The sequence below is a fragment of the Enhydra lutris genome, unplaced genomic scaffold, assembly GCF_002288905.1.
Source record: "Enhydra lutris kenyoni isolate GAN:26980312 unplaced genomic scaffold, ASM228890v2 scaffoldscaffold1, whole genome shotgun sequence".
NCBI lineage: Eukaryota > Metazoa > Chordata > Mammalia > Carnivora > Mustelidae > Enhydra > Enhydra lutris.
In genome coordinates, this window is record NW_019154085.1 from 69,417,811 (window position 1) to 69,442,376 (window position 24,566).

Below are 24,566 nucleotides of genomic sequence, written 5' to 3' on the forward strand. Positions count from 1 at the left end.
CTTCCAAGAAAAGTGAGTTATGATGTCCCACTGTTGGGCATGATCTGTCCGAAACCAGCCTAAAGGTGGGAGGGAAATGAAATAGATGCCATTTGCGAAAGGTAGGTCTGCAGTTCTGAAATTCCTTACAAGTCTAGAAGCTTACCTAGTTGGAAAAGGGTTAAGTTAGTTGGCTTGAGCAGAAGGGGGGGGAATATATACTTATATACATAATATATATGTATATATCTATATATATAACAAAGAAATAATATATAAATATGTAAATATGTGTAACAAAGACATGATATATGAATACACACACACACACACACACACACACACACACAGAGAAAGAGAATTCTTGGCAGATTCTGGAATCTTCCAAACAGGCCAGGAACTCAGAAAGTTGAGGTCCTTTATTTCATGGGATAAATTAATATTTTCTAACATATGCTATAGGGCATAAGTTTAAAAGGAAACAATTTAGATGATTAAATGATATGAGAAAATACGTGGCGGGAGCGGGGTGTTAATCTGATCAGTTGGCTGCGTTAAGGCAACCCCCACCTGCTGTCCCACACACTTGCTCTAGAGGGCATTTGAGAGGCTGTGTATTTTCTCTAAATTAGCAGAGCCTCTTTTAATAGGGTCTTTATCCGTCCAAACTGTTTTGAGGGTGTGAAATTTGAAATCCTGATAATTATAGGGAAATTTGCTTCCTCAGGGGAGCCCAGATTAGCAAGCCTAAAATCAGTGGTGCCTCGGGCTTTGATTTCTGTTGGGCTATGCCAAGAAATGTTCAAAGTTATGAAATTCATCCTCAGATACAAATCAGATGAAAAACGAAACATGACTTACAGACCCTAATCTTTATGAACTGAGAAATTCATTGTGAATCTTTTCTTTCACTGCATGACAAACTTTGCCTTTGTTTTTTTTCTGGAGAGATTGCTGTGCCCTAAGTGAAAGCTTGTAGAATTTACCAGAAGAAATGATTGCATTAAGTGGGCCATTTCTTGGGTTTGGATTTGTTGCCTCTCCCCTATGAAGGCAATTTACTACTTAACCCTCATGTTTACCTGCCCAAGCAGCCAACCACTGGATGACTGCCACTGAGATTCAGATTTGGGAGAGGGGAAGATGGGTGTAGCTGCCCATTTACAGCGCAGGCCTCATTATAAGATTACCTCAAGATTTTAATGACTTTTTATTGTTAAAGTCAATGTGTTCATTGCAGAAAATTTGGAAGCTACCTTAAAGAGTTAAAGAAAAATAAATAGCACCTGCAATCCCATCTCCCAGAGATAATTATCAGCATTTTGGTGCATATCCCTCTGGTCATTTTTCAATTCCTAACTTTTTGCCCTTAATAATACATTGTGATATTCTCCCTTAACCTTAAATATTCTTCCAGGATAGGATTTTTAATAGGTGCATAGTAGCCAGCCTTCTGAATGTCCCTAATACATTTAGTCCTTGTTGGATGTTAGGCTCATTCTCAAGGCCTTTCTTTACAGCAGCAAAAAAATAATAATAATAATAATAATATCTTAGTGCTCTTTTTCCTGGAACAAAGAAAGAACTCCTAGCCTGACAGGAGTGCAGGGGTGGGCCTGGGGCCAGAAAGATGTCAGGAAATTTCCAGCAGGGAACAGTAAGCTGTTTCACACTGAATGAATGCCCAGACCATGAGTGCTAGTAAATGGGACCAGAGAGTTTGGCCCAGGTCAGATTGCGGGGGCGGGGGGGGGGGGGGGGTGTCTGCTGTGTACCCTATGTGCGCTGGATAGTATTTTATAGCCATTCGGGGACCACTGAAGAGCCTTAAAGGGAGGTGTGGTTTGCAGTGAGTAGGTTTCTCTGCTATCTGTGGGGATGCTGAGACTAAAGACATGATGCCAGATAGTGAGTTCTTTGAGCTTAAAAATTAATTCTATCATGAGAATTTAAGGAAGCATTTGAGACACATGCATTTGACCCACGAGACTACTGAATAAAGTGAAGGTTAAGATGGAGCTCCAGAGCCCTGGATTCTAGTCTCACCAAATCACCAGTGAGTACCTAACATCTCCAGATTACAAATCTCTTAAATTGCAAAGCGGGTATAAGAATACCTGCTTACCCTCTGTCAACCTCACAAGCAGACTGTAAACAGAAAAGGAAATGCAGTTGTATTCAATCACAGCCAACATTTATTGAGCACACGTATGCAAGGGACTGTGCTTAACAAATCTAATTCAATTTTTTCAACAGAACTGTGAGGTAGGTATTAATATCATCTCCATTTTGTGGATTCGGAAACGGGCGTAGGTTGAATCACTTCCCTGTGTTGGACCCAGGATTTGGTCCAGGTCTGTCTGGCTCCGGAATCTGTGTTCTTGACTGTGGTCTACCACCTTTCTCGGGCCAAAGAGGGTTCAAAATGGCCTCCTGGGTTTATTCTTCGAGCATTGATAAGGAAAGATGTCATGGGTACTTGATTTAAAAATAATTATTACAGACTAACCTCATCTTACTCAATTATTACCTTATAGACCTGAATGGAATACAAGTGTTATCATCTACTTAGAAAAATATTCACATCAACTCACTAGCCAGGATTATAAACAAAACTTAATAATTAATAGATGAATCACACTACATAGTATATATAGTGAACTTATATACCTCCCATCCTGAACCTCAAAACAACTTTATGAAATGAACAGGACTTATGTTATCCACCATTTACACATGGAGAAATTGAGCTTAGTAGATGTCAAGGGCTTTCCTTGACATCACACAGAAGTATATGTAGCTGAACTGCGTACCGAGTCCTCATGTCTGCTTACTCCAAATCCAGTTTCATTCCATTTTTTTTTTCCCATGAAGAATATTCTTTCCTCTGTTAGGTTGCTTCAACTTCATCCTCTCTAGTGTGTTTATTGAATGAGAAGTGAAATCCAAAGAAATACGCATAATCCCTCTGTCCCTGATTAATTAAGAATCAGTTTTTGCAAGGAAAAATACTGCATCTACACAGCACCTCCCCCAAAACGTTTGTATTTTCTGTCTGCGATATATATGCGTCATACACAAGGGCAAGCAAGTAGCTGTCCTATCTGATGCCATCCAGATTTGTTTTTCTCAACTTGCTGCTTAGGTGTCCTAAAGGAAAATATCTCTACTTGCATCTTTTCAGAGGTTTAATATTAAACTTCTAGCGTGCCCCTGTAGTAAACCACTTTTGGTGGTAGAATGCTGGGCATATTCAGTTGCTTTTTTGGAGGGGGACATATTCAGTTTCTAAATGTGAAAAACCTTAAGTTACATTGTCCTAAAAACACTTAGCACTCGGGGGCTTTAATTATGGAAACTTACCCCATACCCTGATGGGGATGACTTCATTTCTCAGAAATATTCATAAGGCATCTGCCCTTGACTGCAATGGTAGACTGTATTCATTTCTAACCTCACAAAGAAGGAAAGAATCCCCATGTTCCCAGGCATTGCTATCAGAACTTTAAAAATGCCTACTTTCATAGGAAGTAAACTTAAAATGTTCTTTTCTGGGCTAAAGATAAGGCAAAGGGGTGGTGGTGTGGCAGGGAAGTGAGCAGCTAGAGCAGGGCAGGACACTTTAAATGTCCAGTCCCCAGGTTCCTGGAGTGGCTCCAACCCTGAAGATCCAAGTCTTAAGAAGCAAGAGTCCTGGGAGGTGAAGAAATGAAGCATGTTTCGTTGGTTTATTTGACAAGAGGGTGCGAATTGACCCCAAACTTCCTTTAAGGGAAGTGGAAGAAGTGATATCTAAGATCTTAAGAGTGCTGGAAAATGTTCCAAGTCTGAGAAATGACTTAAAAGCTGGACAGTCAGGTGGGATGAGGTGGAGTGTTGCAAGAAAAATAAAGCGTTCCCACCCCACCCTCAGGAAAAATAAATAATAAAGCATTTCCTTTATTTTGAAGCATGACCATGGGTTACTAAATATTTATAACATTGACTTTTCTGGGTATTCTCCCCACGCACCAGGGACAAAGTCTACTGGACAACAGGTCTAGAAGAACTGGGTTATTTACTTTCTCACCAGCATATTTCACCACTGGCCACACCAATGTGCTGCTTGGTGTCTGGACGAATCCCTCATTTTATCCACGTTCCAATAGCTGGGGAGCTCTGTCTCTGACCTTGATAAATTCCTTGATAAAACTGTATTTACCAGCAGCTTCCAATATCACCTGAGCCCTCCCATCCTTTAATGTATAAACTGCTTCTCCATCCATCCCCGTTTATTATCTTGTCTGTAACTAGACATTGCTGGCGGAATGCGTCCCCTGCAGAAACTAGGCCTTCCCACAGCAGGATCCGACAAATCCACATCAATGTGGCACCACGCAGATTTGTAAAGAAGCAGGGAGGCCTAATATCTCTCCCTGTGACATCTGGAGAAGGACAAGTAAAGACCAGGTCCATTCCCCGGCTGCCACTCAGAGCAGCGAGAGACTCAGTTCGCTTCCCCAGCCTCATCGGTTACTTTGTGAAGGTGCTTGGGAGTTCCCTCCTCCTGCTTGGGGCACAGTGTTCCCTTGACTCTTGAAAGCCAAATTGCCTTCAGTCCTTGGGACCCTTTCATTACTGTTTGAACAGGCTGGGGTCTGATTTGCAGGATCTCTTCTCCATTTTTTTTCCCTGTCACCCCCGTAAAGACCAAAGCATGAGAGGTGCTTCATTGCCACTGTTTGCCATGAGTAACCCGCTTTTAAAATGTGACTCTGTGCAGTGATTGTGGTGGGGAAGGCTCACTTGTAGTTGTTATCAGGTACCTTTTGGTGGGGTGGGGGCTGGGGAGGACTACAGATCAAGAGCAGAGAGGTGAGTCTTTCCTGAAACGCGAGATGGCACAGCAGCTCTGAGCTGGCGGCCTTGGGAGAGGCTGGGCTGGCTCTCCTTGTTGCCCGCCACAAACCAGAAGATTCACCTGGGGTGGGAGAGGGACTCATACTGTGATTCACTCCCGTGGGCAGAGGTTGGCCACTTGTGCTCCAGCTGACCTCCTCGCCGGGACTTCCCTCCACTTTCAGTCGTAACGATAGGCTGACGCCCCAGGAACATCAGTGAGTTTGCTCGTGGCCAACCTCCTGCAAATGCTTTTGTGGCTTTGTTAACCGGGAATATACTCATTTTTTAGAGTAAGTCCGCTCGCACCTTGCAGTCCTGACTTCTGTCACCTCTTTAAAACATCTGCTGTAAACAGGACCAAAAAGTTCACTGCTACATGGGTGGATGGCCAAATGACAGTGGCTTGCCCTGTGATCACGCTGACCACGTTAGACCACGGGGTTGTATCTTTCTTTTTTTTTTTTTTTCTTTTTTCCCTTTCATTTTGAATGTTATTTAGGACTCAGAGACTAAACTGTTTTTAGGCTTTGTTCCATTCTGTTTCAAAAAGCTGTCGTGGGTTTCTTCACAGCACCCAGCTAGTTCCTGTGGAAGCGTTTGCTTCTCTGGAGTGGTTATCAATGAATGGAGGACTGGGTGGAGAATAAGCCGCCACATGGATTTCTGCACAGGTGTGGTCTGCATTCCCAACAGAGCCGCCCCTAAAGGCAGCAGAGACCATGTTTCCTGGTAGGCTTCACTTTATGAGAGGCACATGGGGAGCAGGCCGGCCGAAGCCACCTCCCTTCCACACATTAGTTGCCAGACTAAGGAGAGTTTCCCAGGAGTGGAGCCTTTCTGGGTAGAGCTGCTATTCCTCCTCTGTGCCTGGCAGGAGGGCCCAGGTCTTCTCTCCCAGGCTCATCCCTGGGCATTTGTCTTAGAGAGCAGGTCTTAAGTTTTAGCCTGACTGGTAATTCTGCACTGCCTCCTGCTCTGAGTGGGGTGTAGGAAAGATGGCCGACTGCCCGCTGACCTGAGAGAAGCCGTCTTTTGGTGAACCACTCTGACCCTCTCCTGCCCTTGTCTTGTCTGTTGTCTTCCTCTCATGGTAGTTTCTGTGAGGGTGGAGCTGTGGTGGCTTTAGTCACTTCTCAGACATTTTCTTCCTCTCTGCTTTCTGTCACCCAAGAATTCCTAAAACTCTCTGGTCTGCCCATGGTACTATTTTGTGGTTTGTGGTAATGGTGATGCATGTTTGTTTTTAGCGCTGTTTTGGATTTTAAAATACCCTTCCCATCAGACTGTTAGTATGTCAGATAAAAATATGGCCAAAAAACGGCTGAGCCCCACAAATGTTGCTTGGTCTGCGATGGTCCCCTCTCTCCAGGCTACCACTGATCTTGATTTAGTTAGACTGAGTGACTTCCGCTGATCTAATGTGATTTCCTCCTCACAACTGGATGAATAAAATCTATAATCCTATAGAAAATATGTCTTTTCTATCATTTTATAGGATTTGAAGAGGTGGGGTTCAATATTCACATCCTATCTCCTTCATCCATTATTAATTTACTAATTCATCATGACACAAACCCGTGCCATATCAAAAGTGAATTGTGTCATGGGCATCTCGTCTGACTTGACCTTCATTAGGAAGGATAGCAGAGCACAAGCCCCCATTTCCCTTAGGCCACAGAACAAGAACTGGTCCAGAGTACTGCTGCCTTCTTCTTTGGGCAGACCCTGAGTTCAGCATGAATTGTAAGAACATGTGTGTTCATTCATCTGATGAGTTGGTAATAATGCTTTCCTGCACTTGGGCTGTATTTCCAATGTGTCGATACTTTGTGTATATTAACTCATTCGATCTTTATGACAACCTTGTTTATTATTCCCATTTTACAGAGGCAGAAACAAGGCATTACACCAATCACGTACCTAGGAAGTTCCCGATTTAGATCTCCAATCCAGTGCCCTTTGCATGACCAGATGCTGTTTATCTTGAGAAGAGCAGACTAGAGTTATGGATATTTAAGCATTCTTGACTGTATGTGGTAATTACCACAGCAACAGGACCATGTGTCATGGAAGAATAAGGGTTGCAGAACCAATTTTAGCTAGGAGAGATGACATCTGTGTTGGGCTTGCAGCAGAACAAAATATAGCAAAGAGAGGAGTATGGGGAAAGTCTTGGAGGCACGAACAAGCCTCACATGTTGGAAGAATGCAGAGGTGTCTGGTATGGCTGGAGCAGAGTGCAGAGCCATGAGGGAAGGGGTGAAGGAGGGGAGACAGAGGAGTCCGGGAAAGTAGATTGAGGTCCCCCTTCCCAGAGCCTTGTGGGGTGATGAGGGAGCCTTTCTGGACCAACTGACCTTGTGGTACCTGTGGCTTATCTGGAAGGAAATGACCAGGAAGCTCTTGGAGCTCACATCTGTTTGGAGACAAAGATTCAGGTCTCAGCATTACATAGATGAACGTTGGGGGGTTTTCCCCCAGGGAGAGAAGGGAGAACACACTGAGCACGGAGCTGACAGCAGAACCCTGGGGCGTAGCACAACCCAGGAAGTGAACAAAAGAACAACAGACCAGAGAATGCACAAGAAGAAGCACTTTGGAAGGCAGGAGAGAGCCAGGAGGGCAGCGGCATGGGAGAGCAGGGAACTCCAGGCAGCGCTCAGCGACCTGGGGCAGCAGGGAGTGGAAGAGATTGCAAAAATTCTTTACATTCTTTCCCATCTTCACCTCTCCTCTCCCACACTCAGCGAAGGTCCTAGGATGACCCAGAGGGACTCAACAGCAGCCTTGAACCACTGTGTCAAATGCTGCATTGAGAATCTGACCACGTTCTTCATGCTAACTTCATGTAACTCTTGGATGAAATAGAACCATTTTCATTTTATTTTTTATTGAAGTATAGTATGAACAGTATAGAACTGAAATATCCGTTCAATATGATGGGATTTATAGATTCTAAAGGCAGCACTCATTTTTTTTTTAATCGGTAAGAGTTGATCGGTATGGTGCTCACATCGAGACTATCGTAAAAACTCCTCCTCAACTCAGAGATCTGCTCCCAAAACTTTGAAGCTGTCAAGATCTTACAGCTAAATTCCAACGTTTTCTTTCTACAACTGAGTTTTCTTCTTCCCCACGGAGGTGAGAATGAGGCTTGCCAACTGGTTTCCCTTTTAGCCAGGCTTCTAGGAGGGTCCGTGCTATTTACCGCTGATGTCAAGTAGCAGGAACAGCGGGGCTGCTCCTCGTGCTCGAGAGCCATAATCCTATTACGCCCACCTGAGACTTTCACATTAGCTGCCTCTGTCGTGGGAGAGGGGCTGAGGTGACTCAATTGACTTTTAAATCCCCGAGGGTCCCAGTTTCAAAATCCCCAGGTCTAAGTCAAGTAGTAGATTAGGCCCCTTACTGACAAGGCCTAGCTCCCGGAGAGCCCGAAAGGCCTTAGCTTTCTCTTCGGTGTCTTTGGGTCCCACACTTCCAGAGTTCCATCCCTAAGCACCAACCGGGTTGGTACACGGTTGTGTCCTTCTTTGGTGAAGCTTCGCAGGAGGTGAAGCTGCCTGGCATCCCCTTGGGTCATGGATTGAATACCTGTCCCTTTGAATAGTCAGGATTAGAAAACATACCCTCTGTGATGCTAGAAAAGAAAGATCCTACTCTTTTGTTACGGCAAAGCTGCCCTTCAAAAGGTAATGCGGGAGGTATGCAAAGAGCTTTTCTTCCTCCAGGTAGCCACACTTGATCTGTCAAGTCCCTCCTATGACATAGACTATGACTGCAAAATCATTTTATCCAGGCAATTATTTTATTTACAACTCAGTTTTGATTGCTCAGACTACTTATCCATAACTACATCTGAAACTTCTTTCAGATGTAATTTGCTGGCCCAAATTTCATACTTTATCTGTAAATTTGTTTAACTCCTTAAGCAAGGGTTTGAGCTTTGAATATCACTTTGCTGGTTTGTTGGTCCCCCTGCCCCCAGCTTAAATAAATATACAGGTACTTTCACATTCACTAATTCTTTAGCTCTCACGCCTGTCTCAGGAAGGTATTGTCCCCAATTTACAGATGAGACTGACACTAATGTCACATGGCTGGTGAGTGGTTGCACTGAGGTTAAAATTTGATCTTCAGACTCAAAATCCAGTGCTCTGCTCAATACACCCACACCCCCATATTTATTTGAACAAGGAACGCTTTTTAAAATGTGACATAATTAAGGATAAAACACCATCAGAAACACTTCATTGAGGTTTAAATGTTTAACATACAGTGACATTGAGGAATATCATAAATTGTTGAAATTTTAGAACAAAATACATAGACTGATGGTTATATAATAGGTTACATATATGACTGCACCAGTTAGCTGAGAATAAATGCTGCCTGTCCATCCACATAGCACTTTGAGAATTAATAACCGATTTGTTTGTTTTTTAAGTTTCAAAAACATGTTTGCCAGGGTTTCTTCTATTGCAGAGAGCAGAAAAAAACCCAGATTATTGACCAATCATATCAATTATCACTGGTTTATAATTAAACACTACTCGCGATTCCAGAAAATCACAGACACAAAAGAAGATTAGGAATTTGCTCAGTCCTCCTCTGCCAAAATGTCCGTGATACCTTCGTATCCTATCCTTAGAGGCAGGTAATTAGATATTAGTTTTATAATAATTTATAGAAAAAAAATGTAGATACAACACTGATTGACATCTCATGGAAGACTGGTCTTCCATGGGACATCCATGGGTCTCATTTGGGAAATGAGAGTGTATACCTTCCTTCTCTCCCTTTCTTACTAATTAATCCAAGACATGACTATTTGCCTCCTGCTCATCTCATGCCCTCATTTCCTCAGGGGCAGGAGAGAAAATATTGAGTCTGTATTAACCCTCTATTTGAGCCCTGTGCTGGAAGCATGTTACATAACCCAAAACAGCGATGGGAGCATTCTTCTGTTAGGCTAAGACATCACACAGGATCCCATATCATTTGGATCAATCATCCAGTTGATGAAATCAATTGTTCCTAGATGTGTTAAAAGACAAGTTTTGTAGCTATTGATTCAGAGGGTAATGAAAAGCAATTTTTTTAGAGCAATCATCACAAAGTGAGAGATAAATTAGCCGATTATAATGTGAGTAGAGATGTTCTTCCCTCAGATTGGAAGGGAAGGGTACTATGGGCACATTCTTTCATCAAGGAACCCATTCATTTCAAAAATCCCTTTAGGGATTATAATGGCATGATCTTTCCCTTTGTCAATATCTTTTTGCAGAAATTGCTCCTAAGAAATCCCCTTAACACATTACTGATCCCTGAATCCCATTTCTATATTTCAGGTTTTTGCAATGACTTTCTTTCTCATTGTTTTCTTTTTACTTTTTCTCTTTGTAGACCTGGCCAGAGGACCGTGGATGACCTAGAGATTATCTATGAAGAGCTCATTCACATTAAGGCCTTATCCCATCTGTCTACCACAGTAGGTTGTCTCCTGGTTGAGCATCCTCGGGGAGGGTGTGGGGTGGAAAATGCACTGTTAGCAGTGGAGAAGAGTATTATGGTATGGGGGTGGTGGTGAAGGAATGCCTGAATGCTACCTCATACCTCATAAATCACCCCCACTCTTCCTCATGAGAGGCTAAGGAAGTTATACCCAAGAACAATCCCAAAATGGATCAAGTATTATCCTGTTGTTAGTGGTTGTCCACGTGCCCTAAATCCTAAAGTAGCGTGAGTGAGTAGGACCAAAGAACGAACTTCATCCTTCCAAAACTAAATCTGGGTTAGACAAGAGAGCTAGGCCTTAAGAGGAGCTCTGAGACCCTTTCATGAAATAGAGAGCCAGAAGGAAAGACATCAAGATGGCCTGTCTTGGCCCACGGGGCCAGCTTTGCCCAGGTTTGCTGCCCTTTCGAAAGGAAGCAGAAGGTTTGAGAAAACATTGCTTCAGATGTGTTAGAGCCCAGTAGCAGTACCCAAAAAATGTAGCAAAAAATGTAGCGAAAAATGGCCCTATTGCTATATCAGACTCTGAACGTTTACGTGATTAGGTTATTTAGGAGTGCAGTGAACAGAAATTTGGCCTCTAAATGGGGACAGAAATACCTCCTCCCATAGAAGAAATGCAGGAATGTGATTTCCAGGTAACAAGTCTCCTATATGCTAGTAATTCAGCAGCAATATAAACAGAAGTTGTTTCAGTATCTGCAGATCATATTCTAAGGCCTCTCAGCAATATCTCCATGTCTAATTTGCCTTTCATTCCCAGCTCACTAGATGGCGTTATGCCATCACTTGGTTGCCGTGCCTGTGGTCATGGTGGTGGGGGGAGGTGTGTTAGGTCTCCTGACAGCAGTGAGGAACTTGCTTTGCCACAGCTCCAAGCAAAGGGCTCCAACCCTTCCCCCTTCAACTCAGAAGGAGCCGCCTTCCCATTCCTCACCTGCTGCACTTCTGGGGGCGTCTAGCAGCTGGATTACCTACCTGCCTGGGATACTCAGGGGTGTGGTCTAGCCCAGCCGCCCTTCTCCCACACCACTGCCTGGTCATCCTCACTCTGTCCATTAGGGTGGGGCTAGGTCTAATGTCTGGGTGCCTCAGCTGGGGTAGTAGGCATCATGAGTTTGTGCTGTAGAGGGAAGTGAGGGGAGATTCCTTTCCCCTACCTGTGCTCCAGATTCCCAGCATTCCCCTGTTGTGACCTGTCCAGTGTGGTGGGATTTGAGAGGACGGCAGGGAGTCTCCTCTTCCAGCTCAAACCCCAGGGACCCTGGCACTGTGGGAAATTCTCAGGTCACTTCGTTCTTAGGGAGATATAGCCAAAATCTGGGGCCATAATTTAGAATTTTTAAAATAATCAGCTGTGCGGGAATATAAATCTGCTCACACATTTAGGCTTAATTATTCACCTCTGAGGCATTGACTTGCCCAACACATGGGTAGCTGACTCAGTATGTGTGATGAAAGGAAGAGCCTCTCACAGCAACAGAGTCTAATGAGATCGTAGATGTTCCCACCTTCTCACCCAAGCTGAACCACGGGCAGAGAGGCCGGCTAGTTCGTACACGTGAAGCTATGTTTTACATGGCTTCTGGGGAGATCGTCTTGTATGAGTTAGCCTACAAAATCGCTCTTGTCAGAGCCTTAAGAATCTGGTGGCAAATCTAGTGAAAGTGGTTCTGCATGAGAGGAGCTGCTAGCAAAGTAGGGGGCAGCTGTCTGGACATAAGGGTACAGTCAGCACTGCTTGGAAGGAGAACAAGTCCCACCCCACCCCCCAAATCTACCCGTTCCGAATTCTTTCTCTTTTTCCTCTAGGTGAAACGGGAGTTAGCAGGGGTCCTCATTTTTGAGTCTCATGCCAAAGGAGGAACTGTGCGTAAGTAAACGTGAGGAACTTGTGCCCGGCGAGCCTCTCGTGAGCACAGGCCCTGGGAACCTGACTGCAAATGCTTTCCTTTTTTGGGCCCAGGTCAGACTTAGTAGAATGTCACGTGGTGGTTTGTTTTCTCCGGGACCTGGTTTGTTCTCAGCATGCGTCTGCTCTGCTACTGCAGGGGGGTTTTCCTTTCCAGCTTGGTAGCTCTTGGTGGCCTGAGTCCCCACTTGCTCCCTGCTGACTCAAGGCAGTGTTTAAAGGAGGGTGGAGGGGAAGCAGTGACTTCATCAGGAAAGGACCCTACGCAGGACCTTTTCACAATGACTTCACTTCAGTTTGGTTTTCGGAGAATAAATCTGTCTTTCGAGATTCCTAGTTAAAGTGATAAATGACCCTGCTTGCTTTTTCTTCTCTCACTTCCGCTCTCAGCTCTAAGCCTGAGAGAATTTCTTTGCTCCAGATACTGATGCAATGCTAGTATATCATCTCTCCAGAACCCAAGTTGTTTAGTTCTGCGCTGGTATTTGGAAGCAAGAAACTGAAATTTGATATTAATAAATGTGAACAAAATTGTTTAGGCCATCATTTTCCCCAAGTTCTCCAAAATCACTCTTGAGAAACGTGGTTCATGGTCTACTCAAGTCTGCCTTCTCTAATCTCCCAGGGAGAATCAGAAAACACATCAAGATGCTAAGGTTCGCAGATGTTCTGCAATAAAGAAAAATGTTCACTCCATTTAAAATGACACTTTTTAAACTTAGTGAAACATAGGACACCTTTTTAAATGGACACCTGTTAGCTTTTCAAGAGATGTTCTTTGGAAAACCTTGCCCTTTCTTCAGACTGTGTTAGTCAAAGAAGTAGGAACATGAATCGTAAAAGCAAAGAGTTATAAAAACTGTATTTCAAAATGTTTTATTTTCAGTCATCAAAAGTGGTATTCTTAACATGTGTATTTATTTTAGTAAGAATGCTTTTTCTCTACATTTTAAAGGTTCATTCAAATATTTTTTATTTTATTTTTTAAAAAAATTTTTTAAAGATTTTATTTATTTATTTGACAGAGAGAGTTCACAGGTAGGCAGAGAGGCAGGCAGAGAGAGAGGGGGAAACAGGCTCCCTTCTGAGCAGAGAGCCCGATGCGGGGCTCAATCCCAGGACACTGAGATCATGAGCTGAGCCGAAGGCAGAGGCTTAACTCACTGAGCCACCCAGGCGCCCCGAATATTTTTTATTTTTATCATCGCTGATGACTTACAACATTTATTTTTTTCATTCAAACCCTTGATTGTTTTCATTTTATTAAAAATAAAATATTTAAGTATGGTGTCTGGGTAGCTCAGTTGGTTGTGTGTCTGACTCTTGGTTTTCCTCAGGTCATGATCTCAGGGTGATGATCAAGCCCTATATCAGACTCCATACTCAGCATACAGACTGCTTGAGATTCTCTCTCTGTGCCCCCTCTGCCCCATCCCTGCTCTCTCGCTCTCTCTCTCTCTCTCTCAAATAAATAAAATCTTTAAAAAGAATAGAGATTCTTACAAGCACCTTTTTCATCTTCATCAAACACTAACATTATCCCATTTTTTTCATGTTTTCTAAAGAATGAAATTATAGAAACAATTGAAGACCCCTTGTTCCCTCCTTTATCTCATTCTTTTCTTCTCTCCCCAAGGTAACTCCTACCTTATATGTAGTGGGTATCATTCCAACCTATTTTTAAATAATGTGTCGATATGTATCCATAAACAATATGTAGTTCTGATTTGCATGTTTTCAAACTTTACCCTGGTGGTCAGATTACTTTTAAAAACTATTTTCTATAGCATCATAAGTTTTGATGAATGGTGGGAGAAAGTGTATTTATTGCTTTAAGAAATGGATTGCTAGTGCACTAAATTCTAGTAAATTCATATCGTTTAGAGCATAGTAAGTAGCACAGTGTTTCTGTTCCTTTCCTGTTCTATAGAAAAGGAGATACTCTTCCACCTGAATAAGTTAGTATTTGCCAGTAATTTTTTTTCCTTTTGGAATAAATGCATAATTCTGGGGACTTAAAAATGATGATTTGATAAGCTGTAATTTATATTGATGTGCTTCTATTCTTGTCATAAGTCTTTTCATCTTTTTGTATCTAGTGTTTAACCAGGGGGAAGAAGGCACCTCCTGGTACATTATTCTAAAAGGATCAGTGAATGTAGTCATTTACGGCAAGGTATATATATATATATATATATATATCTTTTTCTTTTTGAAACTTTGTTATGTTCCATTTACTAGTGTGGCTATAAGTATTAACAAAGCAGTGCTACAATTAAACTTGCAACAACAGTGTTACTCAATCTAGAAAAGACATTATGGCATCTCCAATCATAGATTATCTAAATTACACTCAGTAGAATTGAACTTTCTGGGGCTCCTCTCCTCAGAGATGTATACATTTAAAATAAATACATAAAATATATGCATTTAAGTTAAGCCATAACCCATATTCCTCAATGAAAAAAAAATAAAACATTGTAGTGTAATTATATAACTCTCCTTGGCATTCCTGGGTGCAGCCCATTTATATATACAGTGTGTGGGAGAAAGGGGGTCTTGTGGTGTGAGGCTGAGTGGGTGTTTGCTCAGATTCGGGGACCCTCTTCATCAGAGTGTTCTGCTCCTTCCAGGGTGTGGTCTGTACCCTGCATGAGGGGGATGACTTTGGCAAGTTAGCGCTGGTCAATGACGCGCCAAGAGCTGCTTCTATTGTCTTGAGAGAAGACAATTGCCACTTCTTAAGAGTAGACAAAGAGGATTTCAACCGGATCCTGAGGGTAAGTCCAAGGCGAAGTGTGGCCGAGGAGCCTCTCCTTTCTCCTTATGCCAGACAAGCAAAGATGGGAGTGTGGTGCTCATCGAGCAGTGCTGTTAATACCGAATGCTCTAAGAGCAAAGAGCCTTGGTTACAGACCTGGTATGGTCTCTGTGCTCCTGTGCATTCTGGGACCCAAAGAGGGTATTCCAGTAAAGCTGCAAATGGAGTGTGTGCGCTGGACCAGATCATTCCACACATCCCTACCGGCCCCTGAGAATTAAAGAAAAATAGGGATTGCCTTGGCCAAATGTCAAAGTCTGAGACATTTTCTTCGGAAGTCTAGCTTTGCCATGTTGTGTCCTTCCCCGCCTCACTCTCCAGCTCTTTCTCCATCCTAGGCCTTCTTAGTCTCCACCTCCTGTGTCTTCCCAAATTTGAACCTTTCCTGTATCATCACACCCTCTCCTGATTTACTGAGTGATTACATGTGAGTGGGAATTTCCATCACTCATGGTTACCCCAACCAAGCATTTTCATTTCAAGCGTTTTATGTCAAATTGATTCGTACTACGGGAATTTCAGACTTCAGCAGGTAGGTGAAGAATAATTGGGGTGATGGAGACATGAAATCGTACTTAGGATTGGCTCTGCAGATGGGCCTAATCTAAGCTAGTTTAAGTATTTGTGAGTGTGGGTGATGTTGAAGAGAGGTGGTCCCTGGTCTTCCCCACAACACACATGCAGCACCCATGCACCCATGCATGCACAACCCCTGGTCCCTTAGGAGGGATGAAATAGCTTTGGCTGGTAGCCTGATTGTGGCCTGCTGGGGATGATGGTGATTTCCTACCACCCTTGGCCTCTCAGGTGGCCTGCAGTCCATCCTGCCCAAGCTTGAGTTCACACTGAGAGACTGTTCCCTCTAGGATTACTTTGCTCTTCTCCCTCCCTGCCTCTCCCAGCCTTAGCATCTTTCTCTATCCTACCCTGATGTCTGAAATGCAGTTTCTGTGCTTTCTGGTACATTTGGCATTACTTCATGATGATTTGCAATGTCCTTCTCCATTCCTTATGTAGGAACACCTATTTGTACACAGTCTTAAGCATTTGCCTTTGGTAGTAGAATTTCTGACAACATAGCTTGTCTTAGGAATGCATTCCCTTAATGCAAAGGAAGTTACATTTAAAATTATATACCACCAAATAATATAGAGAAAAATGCCTCATGGAATTTGACATGGTTCTTAACTAATTTCTTTTAAAATGGGGGCCAAATGATGAGAAAAAGCACATTCCAATTTTTAATTTAATTGTTCAAATGACATTGAAATTTAGAGGTAAACTTTCATAACTCTTTGAAACTTACACACACAAAATTTGCACTCACCCAAAAATAATTCTTTGAAAGAATCAGATTGGGGTCATTATGGATACAGTTTACAAAATTGGCCAAAATAACTGAAAAAAAATTTTTAATACATTTCAAACAGATTTTTTTAAAAAGTAAACAGAGCCTTTTGATGAGAGAGAAAAGGTACAAACCCGTGAAAATGACACACCCTCAGAAGAAAGTCAGAATACAAAGCCCACCACCTATTTTTGTAAGGATGAGTGTCCTTGCTCCCCTGTCTTCCCACAATGCCACCTCTCCAAAAGGTTTCTCAGAACACAACCCCTCCTCTCTCCTCGGCCGTTTTTCTGATCTGGGGTAAAAGCAGAGCTTTAAAACCACGAGATGCAAACCTCATCTGGTCCTCTCCCTGACCGTTCCAGCCCTGACTTTGAAAATGACTTAATTTGTAGATGCAACAATTAGCATCACAAGCACCAAATGAGTTTCTGAAGGATTTGAAATTTTTTTCATTGTCTGAGAAACAGCAGCATCTGTATGTGGTGTAATTTGTATTTACAGGACGTTGAGGCGAATACAGTCAGACTTAAAGAACATGACCAAGATGTCTTGGTACTGGAGAAGGTCCCAGCAGGGAACAGGGCTTCTAATCAAGGAAACTCACAGCCTCAGCAAAAGTAGGTTTGCATCCAACACTGCAATTGCCAGACTATGATTAACCTTTTCACATGGTATCATCATTTCTACAATAGCATGCTCTCCTTTTTTGTGGAAGACAGCAGTGTGTGTGACTTTTTTCTCTCTATTGACTAATCACACATCTTGTGGAGTATAATGTATCCATTTCTGGCACTGCGTGGAGTGTGGTGCTGCCTGGAGTAATTCAGAGGAGACTGTTCCCCTACTCTACAGACGCTCTCTGTCTACGGTGTTCAGCTGTAATAGCTTTGGAAGAGAAGACGGGGAGAACAATGGAAATAAGAATTCCAGACAGTGCGAAGGATGGGAAGGCCCCGAGGTGATGAGAACCTTTGGTATTTGAATTTCATGTGTAGGATTTCCCGAGAAGTGCTTTCATCTTATCGGAATGAGCATCTTGGCCGGGAACCCAGACTTCAAATCTAAGACAGCCTATTGATTGCAGCCCAGAAACATCCATTTGGCCTTATCAATACTCAGTCCTGCTAACATTAAAAGGAGGTCTGCTCCCCATGTCTCTGGTTCCCTGTCTAACTTGAACCTTTTTCAGCTCTCTATGCTCAGTTCCATCTTTTGTTACAACTCCTTGCATGAGGCTCTTTTCCCCATCAAATGTACCAACACTCAAATAGGAAGACAGAAGAACAAGGAAATGTAGCTTTAAGAAATTGTAGAAGATTGCAGAATCTTGTTTTTAATGTAGAGATCAATCTTCAATCTTGGAATAATAAAAACACCCATTCTGTAGCTAAAGAAGTGTCACCAAATAATATATTGAAAAAGAATGCCTCCCAAGTAATTTCCCTTTGTTTGCAACAAAAATGGGGTGTTCCCTTTAATCAGGCTACTCACAGTAACTGATGAATTTTTACTGTTTAGACTAAAAAAGCCCAAAGCTCAGACATCTTCATCTGGATGAATCAACATATTTTCAAAGAAGGCGGGAAAAAATAGAATACTATTGGATAGCCATAATGTATTTTGCATGTTTTGTGTAATCCTTACAACAAACCCCTGTTAACAGATGGGAAAAACTTAGGCTCAGAGAAGCAAGTTACTTGCCCAAGATTACAAAGCTTGTAATGACAGAATTGGTACCAGGTCCAGCTTGACCAGTTTAAATGCTTTTCTGCTTTCAGCCATAAAGTTTACTGTAGTGAAATATATTATGTAAATACTGTATCCTCAACACTATCACCTAAACATTGCAGACCAATATATTTCAAAAGGGCTGACATAAAACAAACTTTATAAAAAACTACCCTTTCACATATAAACCTATAAATTGCCAACCAGAGTTCTTTTTATTTTTTTTCACTACTATCCATTCTTAAAAATGTTCTTACATAAATGTTTTTAAAAGTCGTCCTTTGAGCCCATAGGGGATGAGAATGAAAACATTTTTTATGTGAAAGTTTGGCCCCTCCCCATTGATTTTCTTAGGGTGCTTAAATATATCTAGACCATTTTATAGTGGTAATCTGCATTCTTTAATAATGCCTACAATGTCTCAGGAAAACCTTGCTACCGGAAAAAGGAAGCCTTGGAAATTCTCCTTAACCTTGAAACACTTGACCAAGAAGTCCCCTGGAGGCCCGCTTCCTTCACCTCTTCATACCGCGGGGGAATGATCAAAAACGTTTGCTTGTTACAACATAGTCCATTCAGAGCGCCTTCCAAATATAGATTTTTTTTTTTTTTTTATGAAATCAAACTAAAGGGAACAGAAGAGGAGAAGCCCATGTATTCAATTTATTTTAGGCCTGGATCTGATTTCCGTTATATCTCCTTTTTTGTGTTCTGTAGACCAATCCAGATTTCTTATATAATTCAAAAACGTGTGCATGTTCACAGCAAACCATTTAAGAAATATCAGTCAGCGCAAAATAATGCAGTAGGCAAGATCAGCTCCCTGAAGAGGAAAAAGCCATTCTCTCAAGGGGTCCTTTCCCATGTTGGGCTTTCTGAAGCCAGACCAGAGTTAAAAGGGGGCACCATGTGAGTGAATTTTGGCCTGATGTTCTGGATAACTTTGATAATATGCCAACAATGATGTCTGTGGATGGACTTAGGAACTTTGAGGGCCTCTGTCTTTTCAGAAATCATCCTTTTTGAGCTCAAAGGGGGTCACCACATTGGTGCTGATAGTAATGTTATTTTTCTGATTCACTTTTCCCCTGAGAAATCCAGAACAGTTTTTTATGTATAAATTTAAACTTTCAAAACTGCCTGACTACCCAAGACACTCAACTCTGAGGATGATATTAAAACATCAGTAGCAAGACAGTGTTTCTCGTTATGAATAAACTATCTGAGGCTCTCTAACGTTTACCATTTTGGATATCTTCTGCTCTGTGGTTACGTGATTTTAGGAGGAAAGAGAAAATTTGAAGGGACTATTCCTGTTTTAGTTCCCGTGTTACTTTTTCCTGAGACTATCAATTTCTCAGCTCCATCCTGTTTGCAGAAAGATAGTCTCTTTTAGGCTCTCCTCCCTCCCCATCCTTTATTGTTGTTGTTCTAGGTGCAGAAAGAAGTGTCCTCAATTCTAGACTTGGTGTTTGGAAAAGATTTTCTGTCACAGGCTTAAAAGCCCACAGCTTGGATAATGTAACCGATTGGGGTTTTCTTTAACTTGGACTAGAGGAGCTCCTTCATGCAGTAAACTGAAGGGAGCCATGCTGTCTGGCGTTCAAGTCCCTCATTTAAACAGAGCTCAAGCAGAGGGCGTCTGGCAGTGTCCAGTGTGAAAAAAAGCAGCAACGTGATGTTTCAGCAAAGCCCAGAGCTGCAAGGTCACAGATGGCTATGTCTGGCCAGGAGCTCCCTGGCCCTCCCTCTCCACAGTTCCCTGCTCTAAGAGAGTGTCCACACCTGCACTACCCTCTGTGGAGCTGGGGAGGGCCAGGATGGGTGAAGGTAGCCCCCAGCTGTTACCACTAGAGGGAGCCATTTGTAGCAAAAACACGATCCCGGGGCCTCTGAGATCCACTGGGTGGACAGTTAGAAATACTGCTTCTCCCTAATGAGATGATAGTTTCCTATCTTGGCTGCCCCCCACACACGTCTTTATTCTTCTTGGCCTGACATAATACTCTACCTAAGGAGTGTCCAAACCAAAAACACCAGAATGGGAAGCCAACTGGCAGAGCTAAACTTAAGAGGCAGGAACGAATGTCCAACTGATTCCATATCCGCTCTGTAGCGAGCTTTAGAGCCCGCAGCCGCCTAGCAACAGCTGCCCAGTGCCCTGTCCAGTCCACGTAACTGGTGTTTGATCTGATGTATTTATACTCTTAAGTAAATAAAACTTGTTTTCGGAAACAAACAAGCTCCCGTTCAGCGTGAGTGGCAGGTATCTAGACATAGCCTCGATCCCGAGCATCTTGGATCCAGGTACCCAGACAGAGCGACACCACAAGACGCACACCTGTGCTCCAAAGCCAGCCCAGGCTCACAGCAGAGATCTGGCCCTTAGTAACTCTGACCACAGGTCTGCGGCCTCCCCTTGCCGAGTAGTTTCTCCATCTGCAGAGTGACGATCATATTCAGTGAGCAGGAATAAGCCTGACGACATTGTTCAGTGCCCACCCAGCTGTTTGGGGCATGGTAAACACTCCACAGAGGTTGATGCCCTCTCCAACCCTGTTCCTTGTTAACGTGGTCAGATGCTACTCATCTCCCAGCATGACCCAAGAATCGTGTGTTTCAGGAATTATTGAAGGACCTCAGCAGTTTTCTCCATTTATGTGTCTGAGTCATTATAGAGACACCCTCTCTTTTGCTCGAATAGGCACCACCTACAAGAGGAAAAACTCTTGTCTTTTGCCTTATGTATTTTGAGAAAAGAGTGACACTTTTGAGATTAAAATTGATTATTTTTCTATTTCCCCTTTCCTCTTCTAGACTCCAAAGCCAGGCTTCCTCAAAGATGTAACTCTTCAGCTCCTTTCTGGTCCTAAGTGCATGTATACACTCGCAGGCACACACAGCATAGTCCTGGCTAATGGTCACCTTACCTTCCAGGGAGCCAGCGTTTGCTGCCTCATTCAGTCCCAGGCTCGCGCCGCCCAGTCTCTGTTTTCTCGTGCACAGGGTTATAAGTTGGCTTGCTCCTTCTATACCCCTACAGGCAGGAGGTAAAGACCTTGACAATTAATACTTCACAGATATTCTTGGGATCTCAACACACTTCCTGCAAGGTCTCAAACGGGCAAGGAAAGGGTGTTGATGAGGAGAAAAAGAAATCCGCTTCTTCTGGAGCTGAATTATACCACTGCTTTCTGAACATACGCGAATTTTATTTTCGTTCTTGTTTTTCTTCCCATCATTTTGTTTTACATGAAATCCCGAGCAGAAAAGCAAAGTCTGAGTTTTAGAATAGGATCACTCAGATCATCTTAACGTATTTTGCCTATAGCTTTCATTCACTGTTTTGTTGCTATCTTTAATATGATTTTGAAATAACCCACATTCAGTTTAAAACACAAATCCTGTCCTGTGGATTGATGAAACCCATGGGTGGATCTTCTGAAATAATGACTAAAACCCCCATTCCCCCAAAATATAGATATTTGACAGTAAAATAAATTCTATGAATTTTCTACTGTTGATTTATTTCCTATTCCGATGCTACTGGAGTTTATTTGCTCACTGGTGTTTAGGTTTTTGTTTTCCTTTCTCTTGTTTTATTCTTAGCTGTGTTTCCAAAGCACATACCAGTGTACAGTTGGGAAAGACAGAACATTCCAGAAATAGGCAGGGGAATCCAATGTGGGACTGAGATTTTGCTACAAATAACCCATATATGGAAACCTAGTTTACTGTCACTTCCCCTCACCATCTCCCCCTGCCTGACCTGAACTGCCCTGTGATTTACATGATCCTTTCCATTCCCTCGGAGCAAGGCTGAAGTTTCTCGGTTCCCAGCCTGTGAGAGCCACTTTCCAAGTTTTCTTTAGTTCCATGTAGGGAAAAAAGAATAATGTTTTAGTAACTACTTCAGTTTGTGGGAGTTTTCTTTATTGCCTTCCCGTGTGGCTTTGGCAAGCTACATTGTCCCTCTTACCATAAGGAGACTATGGGCCATAAGTTAAGTCATGATGGTTCACTGGGATTCCGAACATGAACAGATACATGAAAACAAAATAAAATAGAAAACACAAAAACCTTAGGTATGTAAAAAGTTATTTTTTAATGATTTGCCCACTTCTGAAAAACTAATGGTTTTTATTTCTTATCCAGGTATACTGTGATGTCAGGAACACCTGAAAAAATTTTAGAGCATTTTCTAGAAACAATACGCCTTGAGCCAGCTTTAAATGAAGCAACAGGTAAACACCGAGCAGTTTTGTGTGTCCATTAAATCCATGCAGAGCACTGTTTTTAAAAAAAAAAATCCTGAATTCATTCTCAGTGTGTGTAGCCACACAGTTTCAGAAGGGAGATATGTGTATTAACATTAAAGAACCTTCCTGTGTGGCCAAGTCAGGGAGCAGTCCTTCTGACCCTCTTCAGCCCGCCCCAGTTCTGGCTGTCCTTTGTAGATGGCACAGACTTGTTCATGCATTTTAGGAATAGCCTTCCATAGACATCCATTAGATTATCATTTAAATCCTATGTATTTCCATTAAGGATTTGTGCCAGCTAAGAGTAAAATGGTTCCGTCTGCAGTTGCAGATTCTCAGGCTGCCCCAGGGTGTCACTGAACACCCCCACCTGTGCAATCCTGCTAGGGCTGTCAAAGACCGCAAACCGGGTGGCTTAAACAATAGAGGTATATCGTCTGCGAGTGCCGGAGGCTAGAAGTCCAGGATCAAGGTGACAGCAGGGCTGGCTTCTTCTGATGGCTGCGGAGGAGAATCTGTTCGTGCCCCTTTCCTAGCTTCTAGTGGCTTGCCAGCAACCCTTGGCACTCCTCGTTCTGTAGCTGCTTCTCTTTGGTCTCTGCCTTCATGTTCACGTGGCATGCTCATGTTCACGTGGCATGTTCATGTTCACGTGGCATGTTCATGTTCACGTGGCATGCTCATGTTCACGTGGCATGTTCATGTTCACGTGGCATGTTCACTGTGTGCCTTTGCACATAGCCTTCCCTCTGTACATCTGCCTCTGTGTCCAAATTTCCCCTTTTCATAAAGGATACCACTCGTATTGGATTAGGGCTCACGCTGATGCCTTCTTCTTAACTACATCAGCAAAGACCCTATTTCCAAATAAGATCACATTCTTAGGTAGTGAGGGTTACAATTTCAACATATCTTTTCAGGGGGGAAACATCCCACTCATAACACTGTCTTATGGTGAACCAGTCCTCCTGACTACGACTCAGAGATTCGAGGATGAATGAGACGAATCACACCACTGAGCTACATGTTCAGAGTTACATACTGTTCTCCATTTCAGTTACCATCTTGTACATGACTTTGGAACAGCAAGTATTCAACTTAAAAAAAAAAAAAATCCTATGTTACAGGCCTGTCTCAGAATAATAGGTTACTATTTTAAGCATGCCGAGCCCGTAGAACGTTTATCACTAAAAGAAGTTCAAAGATTTATGTCAAATACTTAGTGACAGTTCAAAGCCCAGTTCCATCACCTTTGCAATATATTCAAGGTAAAGTCATCATTATTACTATATACCTCCGAAAAGTATTTTGCCACAGATTTACTTCTTCTAGCTTCTCATTTATACAAAGATAATCGGACTTGTTTTCATGCAGTACATTAATTGGGGAGTAGTCTGTATAAAAGCCAGGATCTCTGACTCTAGAGCAGTCATTTTCAGTTCAATATTTGTTGAGTATCCTGTAGGGCAGACTCAAAGCTGGGTGCTAGGCAAGGTGAACCCAAGAAACCACCCTTCTGTCCTCAGAAAGTTTATAACCTGCCAAAGGACATAGAGGGATGTGCAAATAACTTGAGCATAAGGCAAGTGCTTCAGGAGGGGGACCAACTGAGGGGACCAGGCAAAGTGTCATGGAGGATATAGCCTTGGGAGTGGCCACTCAGGAAGGTGGGAGGCTAGTAACGAGACACTGGGGATTAAGCCTACCATACTGAAGGACAACATTAGTACTGACCTAGACCTAGAAGGACCAAATGGTCTGGTTCTGCCTGACTATCATATATATAAGTGGGAGAGGGAAGGTAAGGTCTAGGAATTTGATGACAGATCTTACAGGGTCTTCAGTGCAAAGCTAAGTAAGCACTAGGGAATGGCTGAAGATGTCTGAGTGAGAAGAATGTGAGAAAAACTTTTCTTGAGAAAGGAAACCCTCAATGGACCCATTAGAAGGGGAGTCCTTACTTCTTAGAGGCATACATAACCTCTAATAAACCAAATTTCTAGAACCTGGCATCAAGAAAAATACAACTGATCTTCCCCTCTGTTTAACTATTTGCCCAGAATGTGTGATTGCCTAGTGTAAGAAACAGCAGATTCTGTAAAGTGAATATTGATTGAA

The 24,566-nt window shown here is 42.7% G+C and overlaps 1 protein-coding gene across 2 annotated transcripts in view; it reads left to right on the forward strand.

The window, feature by feature from the left end:
• LOC111158917 (Rap guanine nucleotide exchange factor 4) overlaps nucleotides 1–24,566 on the forward strand; it is a 296,800-nt gene that overhangs the window by 221,411 nt on the left and 50,823 nt on the right. For both annotated transcript variants that reach the window (XM_022521284.1, XM_022521347.1), the window contains 6 exons: nucleotides 10,267–10,351; nucleotides 12,190–12,250; nucleotides 14,389–14,465; nucleotides 14,923–15,069; nucleotides 16,963–17,078; nucleotides 22,345–22,433. In XM_022521284.1, coding sequence (XP_022376992.1) covers nucleotides 10,267–10,351; nucleotides 12,190–12,250; nucleotides 14,389–14,465; nucleotides 14,923–15,069; nucleotides 16,963–17,078; nucleotides 22,345–22,433 — 575 coding nt within the window. The remainder of the gene's footprint in view (nucleotides 1–10,266; nucleotides 10,352–12,189; nucleotides 12,251–14,388; nucleotides 14,466–14,922; nucleotides 15,070–16,962; nucleotides 17,079–22,344; nucleotides 22,434–24,566) is intronic.